This window comes from Lampetra planeri, chromosome 37 (assembly GCF_965212315.1).
Source record: "Lampetra planeri chromosome 37, kcLamPlan1.2.h2, whole genome shotgun sequence".
Lineage (NCBI taxonomy): Eukaryota > Metazoa > Chordata > Hyperoartia > Petromyzontiformes > Petromyzontidae > Lampetra > Lampetra planeri.
Window position 1 is genome coordinate 4845790 of NC_136143.1, and position 18342 is coordinate 4864131.

At 51.1% G+C, this 18342-nt stretch overlaps 1 protein-coding gene across 4 annotated transcripts in view; it reads left to right on the forward strand.

The window, feature by feature from the left end:
• Nucleotides 1-18342, forward strand: part of LOC144730955 (2-(3-amino-3-carboxypropyl)histidine synthase subunit 1-like) — a 108988-nt gene that overhangs the window by 38793 nt on the left and 51853 nt on the right. For all 4 annotated transcript variants that reach the window (XR_013587879.1, XM_078611842.1, XM_078611841.1 and 1 more), the window contains 3 exons: nt 8564-8718; nt 9888-10009; nt 13247-13315. Coding sequence is in view for 3 of the 4 variants with exons in the window: in XM_078611842.1 (XP_078467968.1) it covers nt 8564-8718; nt 9888-10009; nt 13247-13315 (346 nt within the window). In the remaining variant the exon portion in view is untranslated. The remainder of the gene's footprint in view (nt 1-8563; nt 8719-9887; nt 10010-13246; nt 13316-18342) is intronic.

Sequence of the window (18342 nt, forward strand, 5' to 3'; positions counted from 1 at the left end):
ACGTCAATTCCCTTACGGACGTATATTGTGTAAGTCAGTTGTGCAGGCACGCACGCATGCCGGCACGCACGCACGCTCGTACGTACGTGTGGCTGCATTAGATTAATGTGAGGTTTTTGTTAGCTGAGACGGTGGAATAATACTCATAGCCCTGGATTCGTACCCAGGACCTTAGAGACGATGATCAGCTCAGGGCCCGCTGCATCATGATGAGCTTTTCTTGTTGACTATTCGTCCATGGTCGGAGCACGGTGACACGTGTGTTACCTTAGTAGTAGGTTTTTACCCTTTTAAACTGGTACAAAACTGAAACCTTTATTCAAGGCATCATGTTTGCAATAGCCACAACACAAGTCAAAAAAGCAAACAAAAAGAAGCAACTCTGATAATGATAATAATATGCACTGTCCTTGAAGTTGATTGGTCCACACCCGAGACGGCTTTCTTTAGAGCCTAGTCCCCATTGGTGTTGGACCAGATAAAACCAGAAGGCGTACAACTCAAACACAGGTGTCAGTTTTGTACCAGTTTAAAAGGGTAAAAACCTACTACTATATTTTGCCACTGGTAAAAGAGATCTCATAGTGTAAACGTGTTACCTTGTTATTGTATTATTAGCAGCGCAGTGATCGTTATTACATTCGTCTAATGGAAATGGAGTCTGACATTTGTCCCAAACAGCCCTGCAATGCTGGATGAAAAGTTATAAATGCAGTCTTGAGTGCCTTGAGTATGTAAGAGTGCCTGATGCGATGTATAAGACGGGACGGGGCGGGGTGGGGGCATTGGGAACGTTTGATGTGGATGGAAAGTCGACGCCACATGTTCCGAGTTGACGTGATTGACCAGCTTGGACTTGCCAAGTAAATCACGTGGCGTTTATTTGCTCGTAAAAACTGAAATGGAAAAAAAATTAAATCATTGTGTGTTTTTTTCCCCCTCCGGATACATTTTCTTCTGTTTTGAATCGGCAAAGGGTCCATTAGTGAAGTTGGTACTTTGCCAAAAATGTTTTGTACATATATCTTAGTTTATGAAAATGCTGCTGTTGTGTACATTTCTGTTAATTGGAGTAGGAAAGTACGGTTTGTATGTATGTAGAACTTTTTTCGCACAGTACGTAGCCAACCGTGCCAATCGGAGATGCGGGAAATGTATCGTGTATTTTAATACGTTCAATCTTGACTTGTAGCTTTCGTGACTGCAGGGATTCATCTTCTTGGGGTCTTTCGGTAAAGTCACTTGGATAGGTTCAAAGAAAATAACAAAACATATTTTCTTTGAACCTATCTACGTGAAATTTCGATTTAAAGCTTTCGTGACTGCAGGGATTCATCTTCTTGGTTCTTTCGGTAAAGTCACTTGGATAGGTTCAAAGAAAATAACAAAACATATTTTCTTTGAACCTATCTACGTGAAATTTCGATTTAAAGCTTTCGTGACTGCAGGGATTCATCTTCTTGGTTCTTTCGGTAAAGTCACGTAGAAGGGAAGTAATAAAAGAATAAAAATAAAACATAACTAAATAATAAAAGGCAGAGTCTGACTCTGTCTTCTCGACAGACCTGTTCTCCACCTGAAGACGGCTGCTTGCGTTGTGGCCGAAACGTCGTGAGAATTATTTTGTTATGTTCTATCTACGTGACTTTACCGAAAGACCAAAAGAATATTTAATACGTGAGTTTGATTTGCAGTTGACTTGCACATCGGCGGCTCGTGTGTGGTGGGGTTCAGTGTATGTACTGCCACCTCTTACTAAAACGCCAGCCTGGAAGAGTAGGCCCAATACTGTCTTAGAGGGGCTCAAGAGTTATCCCGCTAGTTGCAGTCCCTTGAAGTCCGTGAATCGATGCATCATCACCGCCCGAGTTAACCGATGGCAAGTTATTATTTGCATGTTGCGTAGGTGGCTCCTGTGCCGCAGTGGTTAGCGCGCCGCGGTGTGAACCCGGGTGATCCGAGTTCAACTCCCGGCCACGGCTAATATCAGTGACGAGTGACACCCGAACCATTCCTCGCACCCTCTGCCCCATTCACCGGTGTGCACCAACCGGACCGGTTAAGTTTGAGAAATGTGGCCAAACACAGCATTGGGTGGTGGTGGTGGGGAGGGGGGGTCCCGGTGAGGGGAGTCATCATCTTAGCAGTGCATTGACTGTCAATTATTTATTTAGCAATCATTTGTTGGCATATGCTGAAAAACCTCTGTTGTTTAAATTGACCGTAGAGCTATTATGCAAGGGGGCTTCCCGCAGTAACGAGCCGATTGTTTTACAGGTAACTGCAAAGTAGCCATGCGCTTAGCTTGGACAACGGCTTCCCACACCTTACGTTCGCTTTTTGAGATTGTGTGTGTGTGCGTACTTGTGTATGTGTATATATATATTGCTTCGCAAATGGAGCATTAAAACGTACAGTAACAAGAGCTCAATGTAGATTTAAAAATCAATATTCTGCCCCTTGCATTGCTGGGCCCGCTCATAAAACATGCATGCGCCGTTGTGTACGTATTATGATGCACGATCATTTTTTTCTAATTTGCTTCACATGTCAACCCAGCTTGAGATTGAGAAGAACAGCGTGTGCACAACACGTCTCGAGTATCCCTCCCGACGCCGCCTCTGCCACATTTGATCAGGTTGCATGGAACCGTCGGGCCCGGTTACACTTTTTTTTTTCTGGAGCCAGCCCTCCTGCCTACACCGCTTTTTTGCGCATCGTTTCGGGCCGCGAGGTTCGGGCCGCGACGTTCGGTCCGCCACGTTCGGGCCGCGACGTTCGGTCCGCAACGTTTAGGCCGCCACGTTCGACTTTTGGCCGGCGGGTTGCCCCGCCGCGTCGGGCCGCTCATTGGAGGTTCGCGGTCCACCCGGTCGATGCCGCGGGGGGGCATGCGCATGGCGTTAACCGTGGAAAACGCCACGCGCCATCCGAATGTACGTACGTTGAACTTGTTTCGCATCGTACGTAGCCAACTTTGCTGACCGCGGAAGTGTGGGGGAAGGACAACAAACTGGTTACCGCTCTGAAGCTGCAAACCCAGCAGCTGTGAGGGACCCCCCGCACCCTCCAAGGGACCGAGGCGGAGGTGGGAACGCGGCAGCCACGGGCTGCTGTGTAGGCATATTCGCCCCTCATATGTGATATCTGATGTGATTGCAGTCATTGCACCACCCCCCCTTCCCCTTCCCTCCCCCTTCGATTTGGCTAAAGTTAGGTGAGCCCTCATGACCATGTTGGCTAAATAATAATAACAACAAAAAAGTGCTGGGAGCTTCTTGAAGAACTCATCCGTCCACTGCCTGCTGCTGGTGGCGGTGGTGTTCGACGGCCTTAAAAGTGCACATAGCCTGGCACAAGCGCCGTGGCGATGGCACCGCCATTCGGTGGCGATTGGCGGTCGTTGTTGTTGGTGTCTGATGTAGACGGGTCGATGTTCACGAGGCAGGAGCTGGCGGCGCTGGCTAATTGCCGAAGTGAGCTGTTCGATTGAGCTCCTGGCTGGGGGAGCACCCAGCAATTTGCGGAGCGAAACGTCGGACACCGTGCGTGCGTGCCGAGCTGATGTGCGGCCACGACCCCGGAGCACGTTGCTCGGGCGGGAGAGCCACGCGGCTACGATGCGCGCGTGGAACGTTGGCCGCATTCTAAATTTTGTCACTCGCGTTAATTACTGTTTAACACAAACGAGTAATTATTGGCATTTTTTGCACGGAGGGACGAAAAAAAAACACGCAGTTTTTTTCTCCCTCTGCACCACAATACGTGCTCAGAAAATGTTTAATCACCGACGATCTTTATGAAGGTATTCGGCCCATTATGTAAAATCTGAACTCGGCAGTCAATAAATAGGCCAATTAGTGTTCTAATTCAATATAGCGATTGGAGGGCAAGACGGAGAGAGACGGTGCAAAAGAAACGAGAATTATTTGCATTAAAAATGTAATGAATAATGTAATATAAATTGATTCGCATGCATAAATTCCATAATTCAGCGGCTAAATAAGAAATGTATTCTACAGCCGAGCTGCTTATGCGCACGAGACAAAACCATAGGGATGGCGACAATCTCCGGCGTTTAATATCGTGGCCAAACAAATGTTACCATCAGCACAAAGGCAAAGGTAGAGATTCTCCCTATAGCCTCTAACAGACTGTCAGTGAGCACCTATGGAGACCGACACGGCACACGAAGAGGTGGTGTGGCTATGACCACCAGTGGTGATGTTCACGCAGAGCCAGGTACATATTTATGGCTGAGCTGACCTACAGGGGAGGCCCAGGACCGATTCAGATATCCATCACTGCGGTTGACCGCGAGTGGGAGTCAAACTCAGGTCACCGTGTTCGTAGCACAGTGCGCTAACCGCTACGCTACCGCTTCCCCCATCATCATCATCAGCACACACGCAAACTCATGGTAAAAACATTAACAGCTTGCATTTGCTCGTATTGTAGATAAAAAAAAAAATACCCCGATACTATCCACGAGTGCGGAATAGCACGATCGCAATATTAAAATGAACAACAGAACTAGCAGGTGTGCCGGGAGTTGAGAGCGGTTGGACTGGATAAATTACCAAAACGCCTTTCAGTCCCCGGGGCGTGCCGGACACACGTCGAGTAAACCCTGTTGAGGAATATCGTTAGAAAAGGGGCTCTTAACTTTTTAGTGCTCATTTTCTGTTCCGAGCAGATTCTGTTCTGAGTGGTTGGTTGGGCCTGGCCTGGCGGGAGGGGGATGCGGGGGAGTGGGTCACGGATCTCTCCGATGTGTGATAGGGTTGCGCTGCGTGTTGTCGCGCACGATGTCCGATGTTTCGGTTCCTGTGCCGGTAACGAAGAGCTCGGAAAGTGGAGCGAAGCGTCAGGCAAACGCGCTCGGAGAGACGACGAGCGGAGCGACGCGAAACCACACCGGAGGGAGGTCGTGCGTGGCACAACCGTGAAAAGCCGACGCGGTGGAATCCCCAGCTCAAGGTCATCGGTTAACCACCGACAGTTGAGCGTGACCGCTGCAAGCGGCAACAGCTGATCTTCGGAATCAGAATTGGAAAGTTTTGGAGAAAATCCGATGAGCTGTAAAGCTCTTTTTTTCACAGGTGTCAAGTATGGGGGTGGGTCAGCAAAGTTACCGGGGCCTTGTTAGCTCGAATTGGACTCGTGCACCCACACTCATTGTCCACCCCACGCCGACTTCGTGCTTTGTTGCGGGCCCGATAGCCAACTCACGGCGTTTCCTGTAAGCGCTGCCTTTACCGGCAAATTCGAGCGAGCATTGCTCCCCCCCCCCCACCCCCCCATCGTGCCATCGTGCATTGTAAGACGGGGCGAGACGGAACCCCCTCATTCCCCTTCGCTCCACCCCTTTCGTGCGGTTCCACCTTGCCGGAATGCCGAGCCCCGCAGATTGTTGTAAAAATGAAAATAATTAAAGGACACGGGGCGAGGATGATCGGCAAGGGAGCGGCGATCGCTCGGAGCGCCCGTACTGCGGCGGCCCGTCTGCCACGTGTCATCTCCGGCATTCCGTTGTGCGCCCCGTACGGCTGTGATGGGCGCGATTGATTTCTTTTTAGATGCGTTGTGGCCGAATTGCCCCCCCCCAATCCCCCTGTTTTTATTTTTCTCGCGGGATAATTGATTCGCCAGAAAATTGCGAAGAATGAAAATGGAAGTAACATTTCTGGATCGATCGGCCACCCTTCACTGGCAGTAAACTGCTCTCTGCAAAGTTGCTGTTTCTCCGTCAGAAGGAATTCCCGTCCGCGCGGCGCTTGCGCGGCGACGCTGCCGCTAGCCACAGTGGTCGGCGAGCCGGACTTGCGAACCAAAGGTCGCCGGTTCGGTTCGATGGTTCAGTTCGACCCTTCCTGCGGCTCGGCATGTTGACAACGACGGGGCAGAGTTCCTTAAAATCGCCCCCCAAGCCGCCTCTGCCAGCCCAGCGGTATAATCGGGCACACCCACAGTTGATCTACAGGCCCGTTTGTGGTGGGGTGAATTGTGGGTAATACCTTACGTTCTCGAATACGTCTGGCCAGGGTGGACGAGGCAGGTGTCCTCTAGAGGGCCTCACTCGAGCTCCCGCCGTCGGGACGCGCTTCCACCGACAGTGTAGCGACCAGGCAATTGCAGGGCTGCACCTTTAAGTTAGCAATAACGCAAGTTTGCTTTGCGCGGAACACTCAGCATCGTATGCACTCAAGGATGATTCTACCCAAAGGGCAAATGTCTCTCATTTTGCAGATCTGCACAGACTACAGGTTGGTTACTGCATTGCGAGACTGTGAAGGATGTCGACGACTCCTAGAAGCCTTCATCCAGCAGTAGATATGGCTGATGATGACAATGATGGTGACGACTAACTAACTGGAATGGTTGATGTCAAAGGTAGCGGCGTGACATTTTGTATTTCAGTCCCATAGCTTTAAATGTAGGATGTATTTTTTTTCTTATTACCATTATCTAACTAAATCAGCTCAGCGCCGCCCCCCTTAAATCACGTGAAATCCATGTGGCCACCCCAATGTGAACCTCACCGCTCTACCCCTCTCCCCGCCCCCCCCTCGTGAAAACAGATGCTGCTCGGACAATTTTTATCACAATAATATCGAAAAAACAATATTTATAACTGCGTTTTTTGGTAATTATTTAGGCGATTCACCGCTCGCCAGTAAAAACGGGTGAATTACTACGACAGCGGACTGGAATAATTTGTTTCGGATTTTTTTTTTTTTTTAAACGTCGGGGTCTCCTTTCATCGCAGCGAGGGGGGTCCCTGCTGTGCACCGCCGTGTTTAGTTGAATTGAAGCTGTTTGAGGTGCACGCTCTGGCTTATTGATCTGAGCGAATAAATCTCGCAAAGCCAGAGGATCCACGCTCAAAAAAACGGTGGGGGGGGGGGGCGTGGGGTGTGTGTGGAGCCCCCTCTTAATGACTTTCCGAGACAACGTTATTGCTTTTAGGGGGGGAGTTGATGCGACTCGAAACGACCACGGATTACAAGGGAGACTTATCGATTAAAATAAAGCAAGTTTCATCGCTCGAAATTCATTTCTAATTACGCGGGAGAGAGAGAGAGAGGGAGGGAGGGGGGAAAAAAAACCGCGGTGTTTCTCTACACAGGCCTTTGTGCTCCACATCTTGTGTCCTCCTCCGTGCTATTTGTTTTGCCTGCATATATCATTTACGGGCCGTGATGTGTATTCTACGGTGTTGCCAAATGCCGATGTGATGGAATGATTCACGATGGATGAATACATTATTCAGGTGAATTTTTCGGAATTTGTGTGGCGTGTCCCAGTGGACGTGCCTGAGAGGAGAGAATTTAAGTTCTTGGAAATGTTTGGCGGGGCGGGGGGACAACAACAACAACAACAACAAAAATCGCTTTACACACGGCCCCGCAGACAATATCGTAACGCTCGCCAGACTGTAGCTCACGATTTAAATGTGTTTTCGTTTCCTGCGTTGACACTCCCGTACGTTATGAACGATGGGCCATTCGAAATGTTTACCCGGAACGCGAGCACACTAGCGCACGCGCACCCGTGGCGCCGCGTAAGTTCGCCGATCGGCCGTCGCGAGCCGTCCCCGTAGCTCCGCGTGGCCGTCGCTCTCGCCGCTGAATTTGTTCGTCGGCCGATTGCAAAAGGAGACGCGCCGGGTTATCGATCGGCATCGGTTCCCGGGGTTTGCGCATTTGCGAGGGTGAGCTGGGGCCGTCGATTATGCAAATGGCGATGATGATGATGATGATACCTTGGTACGATGGTGAGCACGGTGGACAAGTCCGGAGGTCGCCGGTTCCGGTTCGATCTCCCGGCGGCGGCAGTGAAAACATGGGGGAAAGTTTCTTAAATCCTCCCCTCCCACCGACGCCACCTCTGTCCGCTCAGCGTTTGTTGTGAATGTTACAGTTAGAGCACAGTTAGTCGATGGGCCGGTTGCGACCGGTGGAGTTAGCGTTGGGTACTCGTACCTCACCCGAGACGTCTTGGCCAGCCTGGAAAAGTAAATTTCGATTTTAAGATTTCGTGACTGCAGGGATTCATCTTCTTGGTTATTTTGGTAAAGTCACGTAGAAGGGAAATAATAAAATAATAAAAAATAAAAATAAAATGCTTTATTTTTATTACTTTATTATTTCCCTTCTACGTGGCTTTACCGAAAGAACCAAGAAGCTGGAAGAGTAAGTCAAAAAGTACCCCCTCTTTAGAGCTCCCGCTCGTGGAGGCTCTTCTGGCAGCAGTGGCGTAAGCAAAGCAATGACAAGGGCTGCACCTTTACCTTTATTCATTGCTAAAATTACTTGCAGGGTAATGTTACATTAGCACAGGTGACTGCATAATGTGCGAAAGAAGTTGAGCATATAGCCATACATACAGGAAATTATATAAACGAGACATCGAAAAAGTGAATAACACGACCAAAGAATCGTTTTTTTTATTCTTCTCAAATTGGACTTAAGATCGCCAAATCGTCACAGTTCCTACAAATCGCCGTGGCGGAGGAGAGAGTGAATCATCGTGCAATTGCTTCGTCCGCTTTGTGTTGCAGTCCCCGTGGACATCACGCGCGACATAAAGATGCTGTACGTGTTCGTGGACATAAAGATCGACACGGCTCACTTCATTGACACGCTGAGGTTCAATTTCCCAAAGGGCTCCTCGCTGGTACTGGTCAGCACCATCCAGTTCGTGTCGGCTCTGCAGGTGAGTCCTGCCTCACCGTCACGCAGCGCCAACCGGAACCCTCACGCCTGTGAACTCTCACTCATGTCTCAAGCTCACAAATAGGAGGCCGCAGCCAGCGGATAACAACAACAATAACACAACTACTACTACTGTTAACAAGCAGTGCAGACAAGTGGGTCAGCGCGATAGCGAGCGGGTCAAAGTTCATATCACATCCTGGTTTTGGAGTTGACTCAGCCCATCATCCTTCCGGGGTCGATAAAATAGGCACTGCTTTTTGGAGAGGTCAATAGCAGAGCAGTTGACCTTCGGAAAGACCCCCCCCCCCCCGCCCATAGAAATGTGGAGTTTCCGCCACGGGCTCAGGGCTGTACGCGGGGGAGATGTGCGTGTCCGCATCGTTGCTCGTTTGAGCTTTGACCTTCGACTCATTGATTTCGAGCGACAACGCCATGTCGCGTATCCGACTCGCTGGGGGACCGCAGGTACAGGCGGATATCTGAGCAAGCTCGGTTAACGCGAACGCACGTGGGAAATTCCAGTTACGCCGCGCGATCAGATGAGGGCGAAAATGAAACGCGGGTGGAAACGCTTCGCTGTGAAGTTCACAAGCGAATGTAGGCGAGAGTAAGAACGCAGTGCTGCCGCTGCATATGCAGCGCGTCTCTCTGATTTGATAAAAGCACAGCTCCATACCTCCAGGACAGCGCTCTCCCACTAGCAGAGAGCAGCCGCTCCCATCACTCCACTTGGAAAAGTGTTTGAATGCGACATCACAGCTTGCGGTCCATGCCCCGCAGTGCCTGGCGGGGTGGGTGCAGGTGGGGGGGGAGAGGCAGGCGGGTGGGGGATGGGGGGGTAGGAGGGTGCAGGTGAAGCTGATAGACCTAGCAAGAGTGGGGGGGGGGGCCAGACGGGTGGGGGACAGAAGGATGGAGGGGGGTGGAACTGGGTAGACCTAGGAAGAGTGGGGGGGAGGGCCAGGCGGGTGAGGGACGGGAGAATGGGGTGGAGGTGAAGCTGGGTAGACCGAGGAAGAGTTGGGGGGGGGGGTGAGGGGGCCATCGGCGTCTTTGTCCAAAATCCCAAAATGCAATCTCGGACGGGGGCGGGGAGGGAAGGCAATTTAATTGGGCGACGTTATATCGGGTGCCGTTGTTTGAACGATGGCGGTCTGCCGCTCGCAGGCGGCCGCCCAGGCCCTGCGGGACGACTTCGACGTGACGGTGCCGCAGAGCCGCCCGCTGTCCCCCGGAGAGATCCTGGGATGCACGGCGCCGCGCGTCGACATGCCCGGCGCCGCCATCATGTGAGCGAGCGCAGCAGCCACCGCCAACTGCTGCAGCGGCGCACAGCGCAACGCCGCTGCTCGTCCACGATACGGGCACAGCCACTCACCACGCAGAGACACAGGCACTCACCCATGAAACCAGACGACCACACCTAGCCAATCATCACACACCCTACAACCACTCACCACACACCCCGCAACCACTCACCACACACCCCACAACCACTCACCACACAACCACTCAGCACACACCCCAGAACCACTCAGCACACACCCCACAACCACTCACCAGCGCCCCACAACCACTCACCACACACCCCACAACCACTCACCACACACCCCACAACCACTCACCACACACCCCACAACCACTCACCACACACCCCAGAACCACTCACCACACACCCCACAACCACTCACCACACACCCCGCAACCACTCACCACACATCCCGCAACCACTCACCACACGCCCCACAACCACTCACCACACATCCCGCAACCACTCACCACACGCCCCGCAACCACTGACCATACACCCCACAACCACTCACCACACGCCCCGCAACCACTGACCATACACCCCACAACCACTCACCACACGCCCCACAACCACTCACCACACACCCCGCAACCACTCACCACACGCCCCGCAACCACTCACCACACGCCCCACAACCACTCACCACACACCCCGCAACCACTCACCACACATCCCACAACCACTCACCACACGCCCCACAACCACTCACCACACATCCCGCAACCACTCACCACACGCCCCGCAACCACTGACCATACACCCCACAACCACTCACCACACGCCCCGCAACCACTGACCATACACCCCACAACCACTCACCACACGCCCCACAACCACTCACCACACACCCCGCAACCACTCACCACACGCCCCGCAACCACTCACCACACGCCCCACAACCACTCACCACACAACCACTCACCACACAACCACTCACCACACAATCACTCACCACACAACCACTCACCACACAACCACTCACCACACAACCACTCACCATACAACCACTCACCACACACCCCGCAACCACTCACCACACACCACACAACCACTCACCACACAACCACTCACCACACACCCCGCAACCACACGCCCTACAACCACTCACCACACAACCACTCACCACACAACCACTCACCACAGAACCACTCACCACACACCCCGCAACCACTCACCACACACCACACAACCACTCACCACACAACCACTCCCCACACAACCACTCACCACACACCCCACAACCACTCACCACACACCCCACAACCACTCACCACACACCCCACAACCACTCACCACACGCCCCACAACCACTCACCACACGCCCCACAACCACTCACCACACGCCCCACAACCACTCACCACACACCACACAACCACTCACCACACACCCCACAACCACTCACCACACGCCCCACAACCACTCACCACACACCCCACAACCACTCACCACACACCCCACAACCACTCACCACACACCCCACAACCACTCACCACACGCCCCACAACCACTCACCACACACCCCGCAACCACTCAGCACACACCCCACAACCACTCACCACACGCCCCACAACCACTCACCACACGCCCCACAACCACTCACCACACGCCCCACAACCACTCAGCACACGCCCCGCAACCACTCACCACACGCCCCGCAACCACTCACCACACACCCCGCAACCACTCACCACACACCCCGCAACCACTCACCACACACCCCGCAACCACTCACCACACACCCTGCAACCACTCAGGACACACCCCACAACCACTCACCACACACCCCACAACCACTCACCACACACCCCACAACCACTCACTACACACCCCACAACCACTCACCACACGCCCCACAACCACTCACCACACGCCCCACAACCACTCACCACACACCCCACAACCACTCACCACACAACCACTCACCACACACGAACATTGCCTGAAACGTCGCCTATTATGAGTGTTTTCTTGTCAGCCCACACTCAGTGTTATTGACAAATGTGTTGAGTCTTTTTTTATTCCTGACCCCCACATCTTAACAATTGGGATGATAGGGGTTAGGGGGTTGAGGGGGGGGGTATGTGGAGGGATTCTAACGTGCCTTCACCGCCGTTAAAATAAATTTTGACAGTGCTCGCTAATTATTTGTTTGTTGCTAATTCCGGCAAGAGGCGAAATGTTTTTGTTGTTCAAGTCCCCGAGGGGATTACGCAGAGCGAATATGAAAGGGGTTAATGACTCTGTAAACATCACGAGCACATTATATGCGCGCACGGAGAATCAAATGACAACGTGGCAATAGTTGTGATTCGGTCCCCTCTCGCCAGACTCGGTTGTCCTAAGCTAAACTCCTGACGTGACAACATCGGCCCTGCCAATTGCTCGCTCGCGTGCCGACGAAAAAGGCCGCTCAAGAGAGCCAGGCATTTGGCTACGTTGGTCCCAGAGGGCTCGGAAACAGGTGGGAGCACCCACGCTCTACCCCAGGAGCACACGATATGCCTATCGACTTTGCCGCGCGCACGCTATTTACCCTCGCCCAGAGTTTTATTTTCCCTGCCTTCAACCCTCCCCTCAGATTCAACGCTCGATTCGGCATTTCGGCCACGTTTTTGAGACGTCGTGATAATTGCAAGCGACAGCTTGGCGCGGACGTGTGACGATCCATGCCGCATCTGACATTTCAGCAGAAATCGACCAAAAAATGACCCTCGGTCGTTTGCGCAGAGGTTTTGGCGGAAAGAGACAAACCGCGGGGGCTTTCTTGTTTTTTTGGTCAACGCGGGCATTTTAACGGGCGAACAGCGTTCTCGTTTATTTCCATTTCGGCTCGTTCTCATTCATCCGCGTCGCTTTTCATCTTTCGCGCAGAGACGTTACAAACAAACGCAGATTCACGCATTAAGTGGGGGGCTTTATTGATGTGGTTTCGATTGATTATGGTGGGGGAAGCTTTGATTCACGTAAATAATTAAAATCCCGTAAAGTCGATGCTGCTCATGAACCGTACGTGCCGCCGTCCTAGGTGTGTGGTGCTGGTGATGGGGGTGGCGGTGCAAGTGGGTGGCCTAGTTACGAAGTGGTCATTTGCATGACCCATCAGCTCAGCTAGACTCTACACCTGTTAACCAATCTCACGCTCCGTACCCCCCGTCTTATCCTCATTACCATTTGCCCTTTCCCGCCACCCCGCGCCCATGTGATATTTTGCAGTTATCTCGGAGACGGTCGCTTCCATCTGGAATCTATCATGATTGCGAACCCGGAGATCTCTGCGTACAGGTGAGTAATGGAATGACCTTCCATTATAAGGCACCCAAATGGCATCACATTCAGCCGTTTAATTTGCGAGATGCCCCGAGTTTTTGTTATTCGTATTAAACATTGGTTGTATTTTTAGTATCTGCCCGCCGTAAACGAACACGAGGAATGCCAATATTGCAGGGATAATGGCGTGAAAATTAATCTGCTTGGATCAGCCGCTGTTTTAAGCTCCGCTTCCTTACGTGTTGCATTAGCCTGAGCGCGCGAGAAGTCTGCTGCTGTTGCTTTCAAATGTTTATTCATGATAATTTGTAGTGGTTAGATATATATACATATAACAATATCTAAATGCGTGTGTTCGCGCTTGCACGTGTACCATGCGTTTGCTGGAGTATTGGTTAGTGTTTCTGCGCTGCGAATGCGGCGGTTCCGAGTTTGATTCCAGTCCATGGCCAACATCGGCGAATTTCATCCGAACCGGTCCTGGGCCCTCCCGTTGGTCGATTCATTCAGCGTGGCTCCCAGCCACACTACCACCACCACCACCCACTTGTGCAGCGTGCCAGCTTCAATGATAGATGCTCACCAACAGCACTTGTCCCAACAGCGTGTTAAATGGCTACGCGGGAGGAGCGTTGTCTTCATTTCTGCCGCTGTCAGTAGTGAGGAGCACAAGCAGGTGCATTGGCCGATCGTCTCAGTCAGTCGACCCATAACACCCTGGGTCTCTTCCCGGCCCCTCCTGGCAATGGGGAGAGCACTTCCGCGCCTCGCCTGACGTACTGGAAGTGCACCTAGTTTGGCACGAGCGGCCACGGTATCGTCATCGTTGCTTGTCAACAAGCGGCGGCCGTTTGCGCCATACGTGCGTGTTTGTGTACGGATACAATTTTAAAAGACTCCAAATACAAAATTAGCATTTGACGCATGCATTGAAAATCAACAACGCAACAGCTGTTGACTATCTGCAATTAATGGTGTGTCCACAGAAAGTTAGCCGATCAGAATTTTTTTAAAACAAGATTTTGTTTGGCGCTGCTGCATTGTGAGTGGTGCGTAAGCACAGATGACAAGTAACTCGACATGTTTGTCAATAATACTGCAGCCCTAATAGGACAAGTATGTAAATGGGAACGTCCCTGGCAATGGCCCGACTTCGTAGCACGTAGATGTAGCGGGCCAGAGAGGTAGATTGGATAAGAGTTGGAGCCTGCACTTATACCATAGTATTTAACTCGGGAAGTGAACTCAGGACTTCATACCATGACATGAAGGGCAGTCTTCGGCGTATATCCACTCTACCCTCTCTGGCCCGCTCCCCATGTGCTACGGAGAAGGACCATTGCCCGAAATGTCGACTTGTGTTTACTTTTCCTTTTTGTGTCGCAGTTTTAATTGAAGAATGACGATATCATTACGACGCTTGGTTTATTACCCAGGCAAGCCTTGGTGAGAGTGAGTATCATTACACTCTTGGTTAGGAGGGTCCTGCCAGGATTTTCACAGTAGGGTGGGGGTGTGGGAGAGGTGGGAGCAGGAGGGTAGTGGGGTGGGTGATGGTATTTTTCCAAGTGAATAATACAAATAAATAATTGAATGTCTTAAGGCATGTAAAGTTAAACAAAAACACAACGTGCAAATGTAGGGCACCACGGTGGCGAGATGTTAACTACCTTAACTATAAATTTCGATTTAAAGCTTTCATGACTGCAGGGATTCATCTTCTTGGTTCTTTCGGTAAAGTCACGTAGAAGGGAAATAATAAAATAATAAAAATACAATTCTCACGACGTTTCGGCCACAACGCAAGCAGCCGTCCTCAGGTGAAGAACAGGTCTGTCGGAAACAGACGCTGTCTTTCCGACAGACCTGTCTTTCCGACAGACCTGTCTTTCCGACAGACCTGTTCTTCACCTAAGGACGGCTGCTTGCGTTGTGGCCGAAACGTCGTGAGAATTGTATTTTATTATGTTTTATTTTTATTATTTTATTATTTCCCTTCTACGAGACTTTACCTTAACTATTGCATGGTATGAAGGAGGTTGTGGGTTCGATCCCGAACCTGACGCCTGCATGGACTCCCCGTGGTCGCGTGGATTTTCCTCCGGCTACTCCAGGTTTTCCCTCCAAATTTAGAAACGTGCATTTAGGGTATTTGGCCGCTATAATTTTCCACGTGATAAGCCACTTCGTCGAGCGATCATTTGGGGCCAGGTTGCTTCTGAAAAAGAGCTACATAGCTCAGTGGGCCTTTCATGGTAACATAAACAAACGTTTCGTTGTATAGTTTTTAGTTTAGTCGGGATTGACCAAAGATCCCAGTGCCGAACGACTCCCTGCAGATTACTCTGTTGGGAATGCTCACCGCAAAATCGCCTGCCCTGTTGCACACACTTGGCAGGGCCCTCCTGAAACAAGTCTTGAGACTCCGCAAGGCTCTCCTGGGTTAAACAAGCACTGTAATCATAGTCAAAATAAATAATGTAGCGGGTGTTTTTGTTCAACAAATACACATTGGCGTTACATTATATCGCGAGCGTGTCTTCCTTAAATGTCATTTTTACGTAATCACATTTCGTTTTATTTAGTTAGTTCTCTCCAAATGTGTTTTTCAGATGCAATTAAGTTTTTTTTAGGTTTCGGAGTTCAGTCGCTCTTGCCAGATTATGTTTATTAACCTTCAGTGAGTTCAGTGCTGATCTCTAATGAGCCGAGATTATACGCGGCGTTGTTTTTATGTTCTAATACAGCAACACAGCATTAAACACCTCTAAATCCAGCGCCATGCCGCGCGCAACCATGAGTTACGCTCTGCGTGCCATGTTTTATTACTTCCCCACATGGGGAGGTCCTCTCTCCGCTCCTCCCCCGTCTCACTCTACTCTCCGGCATGCGTCTACGTATGTACGTTGAACTTCTTTAGCACCGTGCGTAACCAAACGTACTAATCGGAGGTGCGTTGGCTCTGTTCCACCAAAGAAGGCCTCCTCCTTTACGACGCCTGGTCAAAACCTTCATTCCATCGGAGGGGGTCGCTCCTTCTCGTCTTCAGTATTTCTCTTCCTCCTCTGATCTTTATTTATATATGTAGAGCGCCCAAGCTGGGGGTTGTTTTACAAAGTTTTAAAGCGGTAATTGCAATAGAGTGACTTAGACGGCAAGGGGCAGTGCACGGGCCGAGGAATGAGTGAGCATAATAGAGAGGGCACACAGCGGTCAGGGAAGGGCTATAGGGGAGGGACGGGACGGAGTTCGGGGGGAGGGATGAGGAAGGAAATGAGCAATCAGAATATTTAATTATACTGTAGGAGGAATCTGATGAGCTAGAAAGCTCTTTTTTCACAGATGTCCAGTCGCGGGCGGGTGAGAACGTTACAGCAACAAACAGCACAGAAACACGATAGGAGTGCCGAAAATGTGATAGGAGAAGAGGAGAGGCATTAAAAGAGAATCACCTCCTCCCTTGTACTCTCTTGTACTCCCTTGTTCAAGTAGAGTCTTAAGGACCCGCATTTGGTTTCATGTGGCATAATTTTTTGATTGGCCCCGCCTCCCTGTGAAGCATCTGCAGACGCGGTTGCATTTAGACGCAATATAAATGCAAATTGTGTTGTGTCTTGGTGTTTGGTTGTATGTTCGGGCAAGTGTGGTATACACATGTGTACGTGTTCCCCCGAGTTCCTTCATCATATGTACACCTGTATGGATCCAATGAAACAGAAGCCCTTCATCTCTATTTTAAAATCACTACCGCTTACTTGACGTCTTTACAAAAAAAAAAACATTTCAAACTCTTTCCAGCTGCGGTTTTGAGTGTTGATGCATTGGCTCTCTGTTCATCCGTCACTCTGTAACGATGTTGGAGGGCACTGTAACTGTTAACGACAATCAAACATGAACACAACTTGAGCCTAACGTTGTGTTGCTATTGGGGACATTCACTTTGGGGAAATCGGCCAAATTAATGGAAGGGTTTCCAAAACTTCGAGTCAGAACCAGAGCAAAAAAGGACTATCTGCAAATATGCCGAAAGGTTTCTCCTGTGACAGCCACCGCACTGCTTGTGACTGCTTCCACGGTGCCAACTCTCGACGCTCCCGAAGACGAATGCATGGTGCGGAGCGTTGCAGGACCTAACGCTCGCGCGTGCGCCATTCTTCTCAACCCATTCGCAACGGAAAGGCGGTCGCGAGACGGCTTCGCGGAGCCAGCAGTGCCCGGGAAGCGACGAGCGCTATGGCATCCTGCCGTCGCCGCGCGGGGCGGCAGCGCGTTCGACAGTGCTAAGTAACCAGCACTCGAATAATCATAACGAGAGATACTACTACCGCTACGACTATCCCTACTAAACTAAAATATCGGGGCCACGGGGGCTCAGCGGTTGAGCGAGCAGCACGCAATTGGAAGGTTGAGAGTTCAAATCGAATCCCCATTTTGGGGGGGGGGAGGTATAGAAGGTTGACTCACCCCATAATCGCTCCAGAGTTGATAAAATTGATACCACTTTATGTCAACAGCGGTTGTCCTTTGGCTAGACGCACCGCCCCCTGCCATTGGAATGTGGAATTTACACCACTCTCTTGAGGGCTGTAGACTGGCACTGGAGCCGCAGCCTCAAAGTTCATTTCAGCGGGATATCACTTTGACCTAATGACACTCAGAAGGGAAATACGTTTAAAGCCCGGTGTGTTGAACAACCAAAGGGTCGCTGCGATGAAATCAGTTCGTGTCCTGGTGCCGGGTTGGTTGATATATATATCGTGAGACGTCTTACGATATATATATCAACAATGACACTCGCGGCGGCCTTCTTCACACAGTGGATTGATCCTGGATGTCGATGGTGCTGATGGTGACGGATCCCGCCGCATGGCAAATATGCGCCACAGCACACGGCCCTCCCCGATTGCTGGCTCGCCCCCTCGCTGGGGCTCACCCCCTCGCTGGGGCTCACCCCCTCGCTGGGGCTCACCCCCTCACTTTGGCTCACCACCAGGGTGGCAGCGCCGCCACAACTGCCCTTTGTGTTCATCAGGCACTTGGGC